Below are 18,709 nucleotides of genomic sequence, written 5' to 3'. Positions count from 1 at the left end.
CTCATAATAGAACTAAAATAAGGAAAATCGGAATAAAATTATGACCTAACCTAACCTGGTACACACACTACGGGAGTACCCTAAACAAGGCTCTAGTCAAGTAGCTAATGGCACCGATGGACTAATAAAAACTTCAAAAAGAGTTTTCCGGTTTATCTGTTGTGCATTTTGATTACTCACAACTGGAGATTACATTGAGCTAAACTATCCCGAGTATATTTCATTCTGGTTTTTGTTAGTTTCAGGTTAGTCCCGAACTTGTAATAGACCTAAAATAAGGAACATCGGAATAAAATTATGGCCTAATCTTAATCAGGTACATACACGACGGGAGTACCTAACAGTCGACCTTATCCATGGCTTCGTCAATATGTAGTTTTGTGGGTCTTTACGATCAAAAGATTTGATTTATACAAAAAATAAAATCAGAAAAGCTGTGTGTGAATCGAATTAAAGGACCGAAATTCTAGGAAGGTAAAATTTTGATCAAGCAGTCCGTGCATTCATAGACTATCAGAAAGTATTTTTATGACGCCATGTTTTAAAAAAAAAATTTTACATCATGTCCTAGCTTTGAAACTAACAAAAACCAGAATGAAATTTACTCGGGATGGTTTAGCTCAATGTAATCTCCAGTTGTGAGTAATCAAAATGCAATAACAGATAAACCGGAAAACTCTTTTTGAAGATGTTATTAGTCCATGGGTGCCATTAGCTACTTGACTAGAGCCTTGTTTAGGGTACTCCCGTAGTGTGTGTACCAGGTTAGGTTAGGTCATAATTTTATATTCCGATTTTCCTTATTTTAGTTCTATTATGAGTTCGGGGACTGTCTGTGTTAGCCAAGTGAATATACCCCCTGTCCATAGGTTTCAGTCCCTTTACACAACTTGATTGCAAGTGGGCGAACAAAATTACTTACCTCCATATTCGTACACACACTTCTGGAGCGCCTTGTTTAGAGCAGTTCATAATCACTGAGAAAACAACAATTTACCTGTAAATTAGACGACAGAGTGAATGATTTTCCAGTAAATGTTTGGTTTCCACTAATTCCAGCAACTGCAACTTTTACATTCTTCGAGTCGAGGTAGACGTTTTGGTCGGTTAGTACTTCAAGTTTCAGAAGCACGTTGTCGATTACTTGCACGAGCCTGAAAAAAAAATCTCAATTGATTTTCTGAGAATGACTTGGGCTAATGTTCCAGCGCAATTAGCCAATATATATTTCACCAAAACTTGGTCATTCGTCACTCGGCTAAATGTTCGTCCACGCTCGTTATGCCCCACTCGCAATTAGGGCTGGGCATTTTCGAATACCTTGTGATTTCAGAATCGAATCGAATAATATTTTTCGAATCGAATCGAATCTCGAATACTTGAAAATATATAATTGTAAGCGATTTTATTATAGTAATTGGTCCTCTCAACACATGAATTACCGAAGACATAGAATAAATCACCCAGATAGATTACTGAGCGCTCACACAGAATAACAAACACGTTTTATCAATAACTCACTACAGAAAATAGTCATATGTTAGAATTTCGTTGAAAATATATGACTCCAATGAAATAAAATTGGGGAATTCACCTCGGCCATTAGCGGAAAGATAAAAACAAGATGGCGGCGATTCGAAATTTAGCTCTGAACCGATTCGAATAATTTACTATTCGATTCGATTCGAATATTCGATTCGAAATGCCCAGCCCTACTCGCAATAGCACGCTCGTAATGCAATCGCAATAGCATGGCCGAGTCCTACCGGCATTCATGCATTGGGAATGTTGAAGTAAATGGTAAACCAAGGCAGATGAAGAAATGAAGGAAGTACATGGGGAGAAGTTTAATAGGGGGTTTATAGACATTCATCCGCGCCTGCTCTGGGCGATAAGTTACCCTATATGCGCAAAGCGAGTAGCCATCTCAAAAACGAGGGGTTCTACTCTAATACGACTTTTTCGCGTCTTTGGCTCTGAACATAGGCCAGGTACACGTAGTCACTCATGTCTAACGATTTCTCAAAGAAGTACACTACAGGCCCTGTATATGTAAACTTCACGCCTATGTATATGTGAACTTCTAAGCAACAATTTAATGTAAAATGGGGAAGAAAACAGGAAAAGCAGTGACAAAACCAGTCTTACTATACAAACTCTTCGCATGAATTATGAATAATAAATAAAATTCTAAATTCATTTTGTACGAACATAATTTGGTTAATTGCCAATTATCTATTTGCTTAACCAGCTATAATTTGTTTACATATAGACTACGAAAACACCCCTCCTTTATTTAGTTATTCATGTAATCTTATTTAATATACAGTTAAACAAGCATATCCAATAATCTTTTCAGGATAGTCTATATTTAGCCCATAGTTTTAAGCGCAAATACATAAATTCAAATACTTATCCTTAGGGGCTGAATAAATTAACAAAGATTATTTAGTTGAGACCATAACTCAGAAAATCTAATTTTGAAACGCGTGATATCGACAGGACTGTAATCCTATTTTATACACAGCTGAACAAGTATATTTGATAATTTCGTATAAAATTACCGTCCTTCCAGAATAGTCTATATTTAGCCTATAGTTTTCAGCGCAAATCCCCAATTTCAAATACTTATTCTTAGGAGCTTGATAAATTAACAAAGATGATTTGATTGAAACCTTAACCAGATAAATATAATTCAGCTTAATTGATAATCATCTAATTGCTGAACCAGCAGGTATTTGTTTACATACAAACTGCATGAACATTCCCACTTTATTCTTATATCTGTGTAATACAGCTGAACAAGCTTATCTAATAATATTTGCAGGATAGTCTATCTTTAGCCCACAGTTTTAGGCGCAAATACCTAATTCCAGATACTTATTCTTAGGGGCTTGATAAAATAACAAAGAGGATTTAATCGAGACCATAACCCAGAAAATCTAATTTTAAAACGCGAAATAGCGACAGGACCCTACGAGTTTAATTGGCAAGATTTTCAAGACGTTTAACTCCATTTTTCAAACTTCACGCAATGCTATTGCCTGGGCTTTCTTATTATTGTAATCTGAACAAGTATATTCAACAATTAATAGGAAATTATTGACATTTCAGAATAGTCTATATTTAGCCTATAGTTTTAAGCGCAAACAACGAATTTTAAACGATTACTCCTAATGATGGGCTTGTTATATTATCAAAAGAGATTTTGTTGAAACCTTAACCAAGGAAATCTAATTTTGGACGGGCCGAAGTTTGACAAGATTCGACAAGTTTGCTTGTGGCGATTATGACTATATTTAGACAAAATTATTTATTGATAAACCTAAAATTCACGTTTGACATAACAAAATTTCATTCACTTTGGCGAATGTCGAGCTTTTCTTGTCCTCAATAGTTTAAGATTAATGCTTTATTTACGCACAGCAAATTATGACGTCATAGGCTTTGTTTTGATACGAAATTGCTTGGATTGTGGTCATTAAGAGGATTTATGAACAAACAATGCAGACTATTGGCGCCCGATTCGGGGGCGCAATGGACCGTTAAAGAGCACCAAAAATAGCTTCATTTGAAACAAATCCATAATTTGAGGAGGTGTGAATATTTTTAGCTTTATAGTGTTTGTTGGCAATATTCATTCCGGAATATTTGGGAAATAGAATTCTAAAATTAGACTTACAATATTTATTGAAATACTTTTAGAATGAACAATCATACGGATTCCGGATATTGTGTGTATTTTTAAATGTTTTGTTTTCATAAACTTAATATATATACACAACGCCTTGGAAACAATGCCATAACTCATGTCAAAATGTTAATGCCGCGTAGCCACCGATGAGCATATACCATGAACTAAATACTGTTTCAATTTGTATTGTAAACAATGGCGTTATTTACGTGATACTGTATGTCATCATTACCACGATTATACTTGGAATAAGTATTGTATATTCGCAATACAAAATGTTAATTTATTTTTAATCTTGGCTATTGTATGTCATCATTACAACAATTATACTCGGAATAGTTATTGCAAATCTGCAGTTACGTGAGCGTAGTAAGCCCCAAATATTTTTTTTGTATAATGACGTAATACGACGCCTACTCCGAACAAGGCTAAAGTAAAACAGCGACTAATATCTAACAATATCTTAGAGAATCTCTTGAGGTTATCTCGAAGTGCTCCTTTTGGAGCCCCAGGGCTCCGTGAGATAAACCTAGGGGCTCCGCGATCTATTCGATAACTTATTAAAATACTAACTTGGCTAATTTTTTAACTTTCCAAAGAAGCAATAACACCATTAAGTAATATCATCATTGAGGAATATCGTCATAAATTTTGACAACAGTTGCGTCGAAACATGGCAATAAGGCGGTAATTTAAATATGACATTATCTGTAAGCAGGAGCGCAGCCAGGATTCTTAAAAAGCAGGAGAGGGTTCAAATTGAAATTTCCGCGCAACATTCTCCGCGATTAGCCCACTCGTTAACAAAAGGACTTTTTCAGTGAATAACGAGATTTCGGTTGCGTAAAATATTCAATCCATGGCCGGCGCGAACATTTAAAATGTTTTGTCATAATATTTGTGTTAATTGTGTTCATCGTTACTCGCCTTTGAATCGAAATTAGTATTACGGTTAATAAAATGAAAGATTACTATTCTAAAATAACATAAAATAAGTGCTAAATTGCCAACTATAAATGGATTGGAATCACATTTTGCAATCTTGGGATTCGCCGTATACAGAGTTTCCTGCTTTCAGCACTCAAGAATATTTAAGCAAGATATCGTCTTTACAAAAATCCCAAGGTCGGCGTTGAAATCTCAATGAGTACAATTTACAACTGAGCAATCCATGACGGATGCGGGCATATTTAAAATGGCTTGTTTATTGGCTCAATTTTGTTGAATGTCATTTTATCAAAATGAAAATTGATTGATACACTTTATATTTAGTATCTGAAAAGACGTCACATACTGCAAAAAGCGCATGCGGCTCCGCCGGTAGTTTCAGAATGGATAAAAAGGTACATCACGCGCACAGTTGACTATGTTTCGATTTCAGTGTATATGGTATGATTTCTAAAGAAAACTTAACATAACACCAAATTTTGTGATTTATAATGTGTAAAAAGCGTTTTTAATCTATCTCGAGTCTGCTAAAACAAAACTTATGGTGTTACTTCCGTTTTAGGTTTTAGTTTCAATATTTTATAAAGCCGAAATTAGGGTTGCGGATTCACCTCTTTATTAATTATTATTGGTATCTCGTTGTCGATGAATATAATATACTAAATTGTTTTTCACAATGGACTCACAATTCTGTACGAGAACAAAAAAGCAATTATCGTTGTCATTGTGGAACATAACATGCATAAGCCAAAAAAAAATTGTGATTTAGGGAGAATAAACACCGACATAAAGAAGTTTACAGTCTCAAAAAAAAGCGTCACGCTTACGAAAACAATTTTAAGCGATTTTAACAAAATGCAATCGCGCACGTTATTTAGCGACTTTCTGAGTCTTTCAAAAATATCCAAAACCGAATCCGACCCCGAATTTATTAACATGCTTGTCAAGTGCCAAATCTACAGCCTCAGTATATATAATTTATCTGTGAAATTCAGATTTATTCATGGCTTGTATTAACCCAATTAAAAAAGGTTTAGAATTTAAATTAAGGAAAGTAATTTTAATTTACTCAGAAACATTAATCGGTGAGCATCAATGTGTTTTTGTTTGTTCTATTTCAAAAAATTATTGTGGGCTCCGTGAATAATAGTCAACTTCTTCACGGGATCCGTAACACCAAAAGTTTGAGAACCCCTGATCTAAAGTACACAATCGCTAAAATAGGGGGTGGGGCACGGCCCCTCAGCCCTTTCGTGTCGATATATTTGAGCATTACTCCCCTTTTGTTTGCAAAATTTTAATTTAATAATTTATAAATTTTAAAATAAGCGAAAAAAATGTGACACAAATCGATCGAAATCAACGCTGCCCAAATCTCAATTACCTTGAGTTTGATGAAAATTCTTGTGATGCCACTCTCAATTCTTCACTCGGTGCCTCTATGACGTTACTCACTGAGTTTATGACGTCACTGGTGATGTCATAATTGTTTTCTTCTCCGATAACGTTTACAACTTTCAACAGAATATTTGATACCAGTTGCAAGTCATATGCAACGAGAGAATCTTTCTCGTTGCTGGTGACATTAAGAATTTGATTTGCGAGCGTCGCTGCGTTTCCTGAAATAAACCAAGAGCTTTAACGTAAAGACCTCTTGCTGTAAACAGGGCTGTAGAGTTGAGGGTAATTTACATTCGTTTTTAGAAAAAAAAAAAAAAAAAAAATTTGATTTCGACTCTGGGTTGTAAAAAAAGGGGCTCCCGAAGTATGTGCACCAAGATGGCGCACAACCTGAACATAGTATGTGTGCCAGGTTAAGGTTCAGGTTGTGCGCCATCTTGGTGCACATACTTCCCGAGCGCCGTAAGAAATTTTGACTCCGACTACAGTTTGTTATTAAAATAAAATCCTATTTCAATTAACAAAAGCCTCGACAAGCCTCCAGTAATTGACTGTTGAGAACGCTTGGTAAACTTTGAGTTCCTGTTGGTAATCGAGTCTTTTATTATCACCGTTGAAAATATGAAATTTTGACATCGGGTAGTTTAAAAATACGACTTCGATTCCAGTGAAAATATGCCAAACTCCGGCTTCCCCAGGCCTTTGTACACATGCCGTTTTTTGGGCGTTCCGGAAGTTTTCGTACCGAGATGACGCACAACCTGTACAACCCTAACCTGGTACACATTAGAGATGTACCGATATATCGGTATCGGCGTAATCGGCCATTTTTTCGGTATCGGCCATGTATCGGTATCGGTTAGATTAAGGCCGATATTTCCGATATATTTACCTTTTTGATATGTTTCAGAATGTTTTAAAATTTAAGTTGGAATACTACTTTTTAATTCATTTTTTGTCTGGAGAGATCGTGAGCTATGAGCCATACATGTCCCCACCCCCGCGAGAGAATAGGATTCGCGTGTTTTTAGCTATTTATCAGCCAAACTAGCTCAACTAATTTGGTTATTTTCGCTGTCAAATTTTTATATCGACATTTTTAATATTACATAGTAATTATGAAGAAATATATCAACACAGCACATAACAAAAAGCAACTAGTCGCCCAGTTTCAAATCATACAGTGGAATTGGGGTCCTTATTAACGGCACATGGACTTTTGGCACGGGTATAAATTCTGACTGTTTGTCGTCAAGTACGAGAGTCATTTAGTCCGTCGACATCGATAAACTAAATTCCGACACAGTTATCCCTCTACGCAAGTATTAATTTGAATTTCGTTCAACTACACAATTTCTTTATAGATATATTGACTGTCTCAAAATATATGATAGCAATTGTAAAATATTATGAAATAGTAAAGTAAAAAAACATCGTCGACGGTTATAGGTAGGCCTTCTTTTTGTAGGTGTTGATTGATATTCTTTCATGTTGGCTTTGACTTATTGCGTCGACGATTACGATTAGCCACGAAATAAAATATTTGTAAAATGCTTTTAATTTGAACGTAAGACGGCGGTGCTAGAATGTGTGGGTAATATTCGATATTCTTTTAAACACGAATAACGATATTCGAAGGTCGCGTTATTAACATTAAATTTTAATTGGACATCCCGGCTTATGAGTTTTCTAATTGAACACCGATATTACTAGCGTTACTGTACAATGTACCTTAAGCAGTTAAGGAAACACCAAACATTAATTTCATATAATGTGATATATCTTTTTTTTTTCGATCGATCTGAAATAATGTGTACTATGAACAACGCTCAAAGACCAGTGTTTTAACCCGTCTGCCCTACACAGCGCACCTAATTAAGTAATAATTACATAGTATCGGTATCGGAATATCGGCCTTTTTGTAGTATTGGCGTATTGGTATCGGCGTTTTTAGCTGGTATCGGATCGGTATCGGTATCGGCGACAAAAGTGGTATCGGTACATCTCTAGTACATATACTATATTCAGGTTGTGCGCCATCTTGTTACGAATACATCGTGGGCACCGTTTTTTGAACGCCTGGACTGACGCGAAAAATACACTCGGCCATTCGAGAGAGTACTAACTGGTGTTAAAGAAATATTTGATGCCTAGGTATCAAATATTATTATTGGTTATTCCAAACTTGAGTCATGTCAAATGAAATTGCTCCTTCTCGGAAATGCATAGGCAATTTTACATACCGAGTATGGGTAGACACAAAGTAGGCTTGTATAGAGCCTCTGCGCGGTACGATGGCTTAAATATTAGTTTTATAAAATATCAATTACCTGCTACTATAGTTGTTCTGTCAATATCCTGCAATTCTCGACTTCGTGGACTAAGTTGTGTGCATGCCGAGGTATCAGGCGCTCCCCAATTGCTAGAATTGCTGTTGAAAAAAAATGTATAATACCGTAAATACAAATCCAATTTTCTTGCTGATTTTGGAATCTGCTAATATGAAAACTGTGTTAAAAAAGATCATCTTCCTTTGCAGTAACTTCGCCATTTTTAATCAGAACGCAAATTGAAAACATGACCAATAAAAAAACAAAAAAGATTTTTGATTTATATTGTCCATTCGGTACTCCTGAAGTAGTTCAGGTTGTGCGCTATCTTGGTGCGCATACTTCAGGAGGTCCGTCCATTCAATGGCCTAAAGTTGCAAAAATCCGCCCGATTTAAAGAAAATGAATCTCACCATACTCTTGTAGCTGTCTTTGAAGTTGGCGTGGGACAGGACGAAACGGCCACTGATCCGCTATTAGTAGTCGGCCATAGAATATACCCGCTTGGGTCCGTACCTGTTTTTTCGCTGGAACAAGCTGCCATCAATAAAATATTCGTTTAATAAAGTATGAACGCAATCATAAATATATATATAATACATTTTTAATTCATTTGGGATATAAAAATGAACATTTATCAAAAATATATTTGGAATAAGCCTAATAAAGCAGGTAAACCACCAAAGCAAATATTTCTATAACAATATGCGATTCCAATTATTTTTCTCAAAGCTAGTAAGCGCAATTTTAATTTACAACGCTACTGCTTTGCACTGAGTTATCAATATTTTAGTGTTTATGTAAGTAGTACTAGCACATCCTATTGTTTACTTATTTCAGGCGTCAAAGCCGCTATATTAGACCATATTTTGTAATTTCAAAATATGAGTTTCCGTGCACATTTTTATGTATTAATCGTAATGGCTATGAATATATCGTGATTATACTGTACCAGAAGCATTTGGGGTTGTTTCTGTCAGGACGTTTGTTGTGGCAAGTAATGTTTCAGTTGTTTGAAATGTATTTGTGCTTGTTGTTTCAATTTCGAAGACTGTTGCGGTAGAATCTGTGCTTATGCTATTCTCAAAATTTGATCCAGCGCTACTTCCTGAAGGGGTCAAAGTTTCTATACCATCTGTACTTGTGGTTGCAGATGTAACGAAACTGTTCTGTGAAGTGCTAGTCTCGTTCAATAAAATCTCTGAAACTGTCGAGCTAGCGATGGACTGAGTGTAACCAGTTGTTTGCTGTTGGCTTTGTGTAACTGCTTTCGAAGACGTCTGTGTTGTAGAAATTATAGTTGTTTCGGTCGGCATTGTAGTTTCTCTTGTAGATTGAGATGTTTGTTCAGTAATAGAAGAAGTTGCAGTGGGTGTTCGAATTCCATTTATTACTGAGCTCGATGGTATTTCATTGAAAGATATGGTTGTTGAAGGATATTCCAAATTTGCTGTTTGGGTTTCATCGATGCTTGTGACGTCACTGGTAGTTGACGTAGGTACTTGTTGCGTCACAGTGACTTCCTGCGTGATTTCGTCCGTAAGAAGCGCAGTGGAACTCACGGTAGTTTCTGCCAAATTAGATTCATTTCTTGTATTGCTGTCACTCTGTGTTGTAGTAGATTGTGAAACAATGTTAGTAAATGCGGTGGCTGAAGTTGAGGTTGCAGACGATAGAGTGCTGGATGTCGTTATTGGTTCAGTGATTGAATTTGTAGTCGATAATATAGATTCATCGCCTGGGCCAGTATTGAACAACATCGTGTCCTGGCTCGTCATTACTGTCAGTGGAGTGGTTAATCCCACAGAAGTGGTTGATCCAACAGAAGTGATTGTAGCTGAGGTTGCATCCGTTGAAGCGACGGAAGTCGTTATTGGCTGAGTGACTGAATTTGTCGTCGATAACATCCATTTATCCATTGAGTCAGTGCTTAGAAATATTGTTTTCTGGCTCGTCAGTACTGTCGCTGGTGTGGTTGATTCCACAGGGCTAGCCATTTTAGTCTGCATGCTTGTACCTGAACTTTTGCCAGGCGAGGTTTGTGCTGCGGTTGAAACGGGTAGTGTTGTAAACAGTCCGTTGATAGTTGTTACAGGCGGCTCTTCGGATGTGTACTGTTCGTTTTCAAAATATGTGGAAGCATCAGGAGTAGAGTCATAAGAAGAAGTGGTTTCGGTTATATTATCAGTTTTGTTTGAATTCGGAAATGATGAAATATCGTCGAAATCCGTCGATGCTGTTGTGGTGCTTATAGATGTTGCGCCTTCCAGGCCTTCAATTCTAACTGTTGTAGGTACTCCAGACACCTTCTCCACAATGACACTTGGGTTTGAACTTGCAATGACGGTCGAAGTAATAAAAGAGTTCATTTCTGTTGTTCCAGTAGTTTTGTAACTAGTTGAACGGGTTACGGTTGTTTCCCTTCTAGTAGAGATAGCATTCGTGGATACCAAAGTTGTTGTTGCTTCGTTTGTGGGCAAGACTCGTACGGTGTCAGTGTTTGGCGCATCAGTGGGGAAGTAGGATTGGGTAGATAGATTCACTGACTCCATGGTTGGGGATTCCGGCGCATCGTTGGGAGATATGGTTTGGGTAGATAAATTCGCTGACTCCATAGTTGGGGATTCGTTTCTACTCGAGGTTTGTTCAACATTAATATTAGTAGCATCCGTATCGTTTCTTGTGCTCGTTTCACTGGTTCGCAAACTCAGTCTAGTTGCAGTCTCAAAGGCAGTTGCTTGACTTGTCGAATCTTCGATTGATGACGCTGACGGAATTGTACTTTGCGTTGAAGATGTTTCTTCGAAGTTAACAATCGTAGATTCCGTGATCGGTGCTGAATTAGGTGAAATGGAACTGCAATTATTGACAATGATTGAAGTGATAAAAGGAGATGTCGTGCTCACAAAGTCATTACTCGTGTAGTTCGAGTCTGAAACTAATCTTACAATGCCCTGGCTCGGAGAAGTAAAAGATGACGACACGGAAATCGAGCCAGGAAGTGAACTAGCATAGACACGACTCGGTGAAGATGGTGACAAAGACCGAGTCGTAGATGAGGTAACTAAGTTGTGATTTGAGGTAGAAGATGACAATGAATGAAAAGACTCAGATGTAGATGATTTAATAGGAGAATGACTTGAAGGGGGTGATTTAGACGTGAACTTCAAAGCTGGAGATTTAGAACTACGGAAAGGAGAAACTGATGAAATTCGAGAAAGAATGATGGATGAAAATGCAATAAATGAATGAGTTGAAGAAAGAGCGACATTTGCGTCAGATGAAATTGTACTGTGATTACTATGTGTTTTGTTTATCAGTGTCTTTGTCGTGACAGGTTCAGATTTTAATATTGAAAGTGATTTTTGTAGTGAATTTTTACTAAAATACTTCCTACTTTGCCAGTCTATGCTTGAATCTTTTGATGAATACGTTACTCCAGTATTATTCTGTTGAGTGGGAGCGTCGTAACTACTAAACTGAAATGTTGGGCTTACTGTAACAGTTCGAGTTGAATTAATTTCTTTGCTTTTTGAAGTGGCAACGAAGGAGCCTCCAGTCTTTGGTAAACTTGTGTCGCTTGAAGCCAAATCGGAAACTCTTGTTGTATCATCGAGTGGTAAACTAAATGTAGATGTCAAATTTGCATCCAGCCGTCGGACGGCCTCTGTGTTGGATGATGCTTCATTGGCATCTGTTGGAGAAGTATCTTCGTGGACCTGGGACATTTTCAATCCCTCCGTTAACATACTCATAGGAACGGTAGTGTTTTCAGATACTTTGGCAATTATTGTGGAAAATTCTCCATCTTGACTGTCAGCAGATGTTTCGAAGACGTTGGATGTCGTTTGACTTTCTACTGATATTGGATGATAAGTGGTAGCTAATGGTACGAGTGATGTGTACTCTATGAAGTGATATAATGTTGATGCTAATAATGATTTGACATATGTTGTGGTGTTTACATTTAAACTATGAAATGAAGTATGATGTGTTTGTGTGTCTTTTTGTCCGCCATTTGTTTGTTGATATTTGACAGTGTTTTGTCTTGGTGTAACGTCTTCTAGAAACAATAAAGTGCTTGCTGTGATTGTTTGCCTGTATTTTAACCATCATATTTATGGTGAATATTTGGACACTGTGCCAAGTTTAAAAAATAATTCAAGTTCAAGTATATAGGAATAACCCAAAAGAATCTTATTATGGGTCATCAAAGCAAACGATCTAAACATACTAAAATAATTTCAGAGCATATTCATGGGTTCCTATGATCATGCTCTGCAAGATACAAACATGGGACATAACAGGCAGTGATCTTCACGGACCTTATTCAACTAAAATGTGACAACATTACTTCGCAAAACTATACAAAGTAATTATGGTCAATATAATTTTGCTTTATTTAGAATAATTTACACTCGATCATTATTTTTATATGTATCTTATTGAACTAACGTTTTGTTAGATAGTGTTCACTATATCAATAAGCATGTACATAGATAAACAACTGAATTATTTATATGACTCTACCATGCTACGTAACAAGAAAATAAAAAATAGATAATCGGGTAGTATGTTTGACTGGACTGGGATACTTACCTTTTAATATCTACTAAACTAACTAAACCTCAACAATTGCTAGCTCTTAATCTGATTTTCTACTATTTACAGTCTCAACTTTGACCTCTAATCTTTAACCTTTGGAACATTTCATTTGTGCCATTCATAGAACAATGGAATCTTGAAAGCAGACGTCGATGCATCCAGTAGAAAAGAAAATTTGCAGGGATTCTCTGCGAAAGGAAGACGGATGCAATATAAGTCAGTAAGTTTCATGCAAGTTCATTTATACAAGCAAAGTTAAAAGACATCCGTCTCAGTCACTAGTCCATAAGTCAAGTATTCTCCAAGTTATTTATGAAACTTTGGATGTCCAGACCATGATACACATGCAAACAAGCAATAAACATGAAAAAGTAATATTTCATAGACTGTTTACTCTATAGATTTGGAAGACAAGTTGACAAATAAATCGTGCTCCCAAATTATGTGCCCAAGATGGCGCACAACCTGAACAAACTGACACACATACCATGTTCAGGTTGTGCACCATCTTGGTGCACATACTTCGGAAGCTCTAAATAAATAAATAAGAAAACAATAATAGAATATATATATAAATTTATGAACAACTGGTCAATTATTTAATTCATGGTCACTATTTGTTACGGTAATTTTTCTTAAGGTGAAACGTCACAAAGTCTTCTTTTTTTTATTACTGACATACAATATTATTAGTAAAATTTTGCTAAACAAATTACTACCGCCTTGTTGACATGTATTTGCTTAATTGACAGTTCCTACTAGGAATCTATAAGTACTATGAAGCAATTTACTAAACATGTTGCAAATATATGATTTCAAAATGTTTAACGCTTGAAAACTATTATTTGAAGTCGCGCTAGGAAAAGGAATCTGACAACTTTGCCTCGAGATAGTATAAATACTATAACAAACGACTTCGGACTGACGACAAAAGGAATATAACATACCTGTATTGTTTCTCACTGGAACAGAACTGGGAATCGGTTGAGATACACTCAGTTGACTTTCAGTAGTTTGAGCAATGGGTGATGAACTTGTGGAATGGGTCCATGTCCCAACGCTGTTTGATTCAGACGTAATTTCAATGGGCCTGCTACCTCCTAATAATGACGTGTCGTTTGCAATGACGGTAGTATTAGCACTGGTACTATTTTGTTTTAGCGGTAACTCGGAGGAAGAAGGCAACGTTGAGGGTATGACTGTCGATGTTGGTGCAATGTCTGTACCCGACGTAGCAAACACGTTACTCGTACTTTCGGCCACCGAGGTAAATGGCACATCTGACGTTGAATTATCTACTTGAAGTGAGTTTGTCGCTGCCATTGATGTACTTTCTATAGTTGATCTATCCGATACAGTAGGTACAGTTGTTGTTGATTGCAAAACGACATCGATTATTGTAGTATTATCACTTTTCATCGTTTCTGGTATTATCGAAACTGTGTTGGTTGTGCGAATGGTAATATCACTAATCACAGTACTGTTAGTGTCGATGAAGGCCTCTGTTCCAATAGCCTGTGTTACTGTAATTTGAATATTTTCCGTTGTTGAGAGCTCGACTACTTCTGTGGTATCGGATTTGGACGTCGTTTGTATTGAAAAGCTTGAAGTTGCACTTGACGACTGTTCTGTTGAAGCAAAAATAGTTTCAGAGATGGCTGGAGTCGAAGTAGTTCGACTCGTTTCTTCCACTAAGGCTTCTACTAAATTCGATTGTTCAGTTGAATCTTTGCTTGAGGTTTGTTCTTGGCTTGTAACAACGAAGGTTGATGTTGATATTTCTGGCAGTTTTGTGACACTATCAATGATTGCTCTACCAGTTTCTGACGCTGAAACCAAGTTAGTTGTGTTTTCTGAACTTGATGTTGTGGTATCAGTCACTTCCATAGTATTGTACTGGCTAGATGTTAAATCGCTTGGAGGATTTGCCGTTGTTCCTGACAAAATGGTATTTGTTACACTGTTTTGGGCGATTTCATTACTGGCTGAAGTTATTGTGCTCGCGAAATCACCTTCTGTATTGAATTGTGGACTAGAATTGTTATCCAGTCTTGTGAATTCCAAGTTGGCCTGCGTCGCATTTTCTTGTGGTAATGTAGTTTCAGATGTCATGCTTGAATCAGTGGTCTCCTTCACATTTGTTGTTGTAAGCTCGGCAAATTTCGTGATATTATTCTGTGTATACGTTAATTCTATTTCTGATGGTGAGAATGTACTGAGAGTGCTGTTTTGGGTTAATGCTTCAAATAGAGTAGTAGTGGGGAACATACTTTGTGAACTACCAGACGAACTTGTCACTTCAACCAAAGTCTCGATTGTATTCGCTTCAGCAGTGGAAACAGTTTCTCGACTTTCAGAGACTGCAGTAATTACATAACCAAGCCTGGTCATGAGTTCAGTAGTCGACGATGAGTTAGTGGATGTTGATAGACGGCTAGTTTCGGTGTTAATTCCACTGCTGTCAGAGATGAGGCTTGTGGTAAAATTGCTTGTCGCCGAGGTTGGTCCAGAAGTGGTAGTTTCTAGCAGGATGCGCGTAGTAGCATCTGGCTGTAGGCTCGTGGTTTCCTTTTCCCCATTCGTGGTAGATAACACCATACTCAAAGTAGAACTTTCTTCAGTGGTAGATTCGGTATTTCTGGTTGTGCTTGAATTGACAGTGAAATCAGTTTGAAGTTCTTTCGTGGTGGATGATGCACTCGAATTATTCACGTTACCTTGTACTGTGGTGTTAAAAACAGCACTTGTTTCAGAACCCGTAATATCAGCTGTGGCAAAAGACATTTGCTCAGTTCCAGAGAAAACACTCGTTATTTCATTGGTTGACGTCGTATCTAAGGGTTTTGTAGTTTGTGTCTGCCCCGTAAGGGAAGTAGAGGAAAAGTCATTTGCTTTATTAGTCTCGTTAACTAGTGGGGTCGTTTGTGTAGTTTGTGATCCACTGCTTGTTGTACGGAGAAATTCCACATTTGCAGTTGTGATTGCTTGTGTGTCATCTCGAGAAAATGTAGCAATGTCATTCATTATTGAACTGGTGGTGGCCATCGATGTTTCGATATCTTCTTCCGTTGTGCTTGTTGATGAGGTAGCAATAGAAGAAGGGTAAAGCGTTGTGTTTTCCGTAATCGCTGGCAAAGAAGTAGTGTCGTTCGGTTTCGATGTTTGCTTTTCTACTTCAGATTGGTTTGTGGTAGTAGATTCCATAATTTCAGAGTTGGAACTTTGTTGTTGAGTACTGGCTATATCCAAAGTATTGGGTGAAGTTTGAGTGACAGATTTTGTCGTTGATTCAGAATTGACTGATGTTGTTGAAGGTTCGGTTTTAGTCATTATTCGTTCCTCTGTAACACCCGATGAGACCTGACTGGTAACAGTCAGAATATCTCGTGATATAGCCGAGGTGTCTGTAGAAAAAGGCTTTGATGTTGTTGCGACTAAACTTGTGATTTCTGCGGCTACTGATTCAGAGTCGATTGATATCGTTGGCGCTTCGTTTTCTTCTGTTGTTTGTCCCTCTATAACATCTGTTGAGGTCTGGGTAGTAACAGATAGAATCTCTTGAGATATCGCTGAGGTTTCTGTAGAAAAGGGCGCTGTTGCTGGGGCTTCTTCAGTTACTGATATGTTTGTGGCTGGCGACGAGAAAATTTGTTCTACTGTATTTCTCGTTGTTGTTTGTACTTCAGTAGTTCCAAGCGTTGATGTAGTTTCTATGCCTGTGCTTTGTTCGTTAATTTCTCCCACAGTGCTTAACTCATCTGTTGGTGATGACGTCGTATATGTCGCGACTAATATTGGTGCAGTACTTGAGATCATTCCCTCTGTGGTAGTCAGCTGCACTGTAGATAAGGACGCAGTATGTGTCGTTACTGATGATGTCACTGGGGTAGGTGACGTGACTGAAGTGGATTTAGTTTCAGTTATAGTGACTGGAGGATTTGTAGTCGGAAAAATGATAGTCATATCTTTCATCGTTGTTGGCTCAGGAGATAATGTTTTGATCAGTGTCGTGATTTCACTGATAACCGTGGTTTGATCGGTTGTCATCGCAACTGTAGATGCTAACTCCGTCGTCAAATTTGTATCTTCCGTTGATTCTACAGTGGTGGATAACGATGTCACTACGGCAGTTGTTTCTTCGTTTATAATTGATAATTGTGTTGTGGAAACAGATGTTGGTTTAAAAGTAGTCTGCAACAATTTTTCGCTAGTCGTTCCAGCAGTTGGTGTCTGAGAAGTGACGGTTGTAGTGGAAGAAGCGACGAATGGAACTGTACTTTCGGTTGTTGTGTCTACGATTCCTGTTGTAATAGATTCTTTAGTCGTTGTTACTAATATTCCTGGTGTTGCCGATAACGGAGTCGGAGTTGCAATGTCAGATTCTGTCATTTCTGGACGGGAAGTTGCTGTGGAAACACCTGCATTTTCAAGATTAGTTGTTTCAATCATTGTTGGTGTAGCAGTAGTGCTTATAGTTAAAGATATTTCAACTATTGGTTCAGTCGTGATTTCATCTGTCTTCATGGCTTCGGTATACTGATTCGTAATCGTCGTATCCGTCTGGGCAGAAGTTATCGATTTACTTGTTGTAGATGCTTCAGTTGACTGCATCTGAATGGCATTGCTGGTGATACTACCTTCTGTTGTCGCAAGAAACGGCGATGCCGTACTACCGTCAGTGGTTGTAGATTTTTCGGCCGTGTCTGTTGTTAAATCTGCTGTGCTCGTATCCACTATCTCTGAAGTTTGATCATCTGATGTCGCTGTGCTAGAATCCATTTTCGTTGTATTTTGATCACCTGATGTTGCTGTGCTCGTTTCTATCTTCGTTGTCATTTGTTCACCTGATGTCGCTGTTGTTGTAACTTCTGTGATGTCAACAAGTTCTGTCGAAGTTGAAATAACGTCTATCGTTCCTGTGCTTGTTTCCAAATTGCTAACTGTGAATGGCTCCGTTTTATCAGTTGTTGATGTTTCTAGAGTCAGTGATTCTGTTCTACTCTGACTAGTTGTCTCAACATTTGCACTTGTCGTTGGTTGAGTAGTCGTTGTCTTTAGAGTAGGAGGACCGACACACTCGGTGGTATTTTCAGGGTACGAATTACATGGAAAATTCGCATCCCATGACGTATCTGGCTTATGCCTATCTAGTTCGTCTTTGCAATCCGACTTGACCATTTCACAAAAGTCGCGACACGGCAAAATGATGGTGGTAGGGTTTTCTGTGCATTTTGGGAGCGTTGAAGCACAGGCAAAATAAAGAAAATATGGATGGCAGTTCCTATATGCGTTGTAGAAATCGATTGTGCCCTTAGCGCTGACTTGTGTATTGTATTTTGCACTTAATGCTGAGTAAGGTAGTCCAATGCTCCCGTATGACTCGTATTGTGAAAGTCCATTTTTGCACTCAGTTTCTGTTGTTAAAGCTTGGCAGGTGATGGTTGATCTCTTTCTCCGCAAAAATTTATTTGTGTTGTCTAATTTAGTGACGTCATTTTGAGAGCGTAATATAAAGTCATCGTGATTGTTACTGACGACATCAACTTTCAATTTTTTATTGTTTATGTATGGCAACGAATGAAATGCTGTTTTCTTTGATCTCTCTCCCGTTGTACGTAACTTTTTAACACTGTCTAATGACACCTTTCCTGTATTTGTGACTGCGCTTAGAAATGATTGAATGGGTTTCAAAATTGTCGAAAAAAGATTATTCCACGTTGAGTGAAACTCA

At 37.6% G+C, this 18,709-nt stretch overlaps 1 protein-coding gene across 5 annotated transcripts in view; it reads right to left on the bottom strand.

Moving 5' to 3' along the window:
• Positions 1 to 18,709, bottom strand: part of LOC120337160 (uncharacterized) — a 51,144-nt gene that overhangs the window by 12,300 nt on the left and 20,135 nt on the right. The window contains exons 1-6 of one of the 5 annotated variants that reach the window (XM_078116792.1): positions 13,926 to 18,704; positions 9,326 to 11,209; positions 8,787 to 8,910; positions 8,374 to 8,474; positions 6,027 to 6,261; positions 998 to 1,154 (exon numbers count right to left, since the gene is read on the bottom strand). In XM_078116792.1, coding sequence (XP_077972918.1) covers positions 998 to 1,154; positions 6,027 to 6,261; positions 8,374 to 8,474; positions 8,787 to 8,910; positions 9,326 to 11,209; positions 13,926 to 18,156 — 6,732 coding nt within the window. In that variant the 5' untranslated portion in view covers positions 18,157 to 18,704. Of the gene's footprint in view, positions 1 to 997; positions 1,155 to 6,026; positions 6,262 to 8,373; positions 8,475 to 8,786; positions 8,911 to 9,325; positions 12,437 to 13,925; positions 18,705 to 18,709 lie in introns of those variants that run through there. The other 4 variants (XM_078116793.1, XM_078116794.1, XM_078116795.1 and 1 more) reach the window with 4 other exon arrangements.

The sequence above is a fragment of the Styela clava genome, chromosome 10 (assembly GCF_964204865.1).
Source record: "Styela clava chromosome 10, kaStyClav1.hap1.2, whole genome shotgun sequence".
NCBI classification, from domain to species: Eukaryota; Metazoa; Chordata; class Ascidiacea; order Stolidobranchia; family Styelidae; genus Styela; species Styela clava.
The sequence above is the reverse complement of the archived record's forward strand: the minus strand, read 5'-3'. Positions and strand labels throughout refer to the sequence as shown.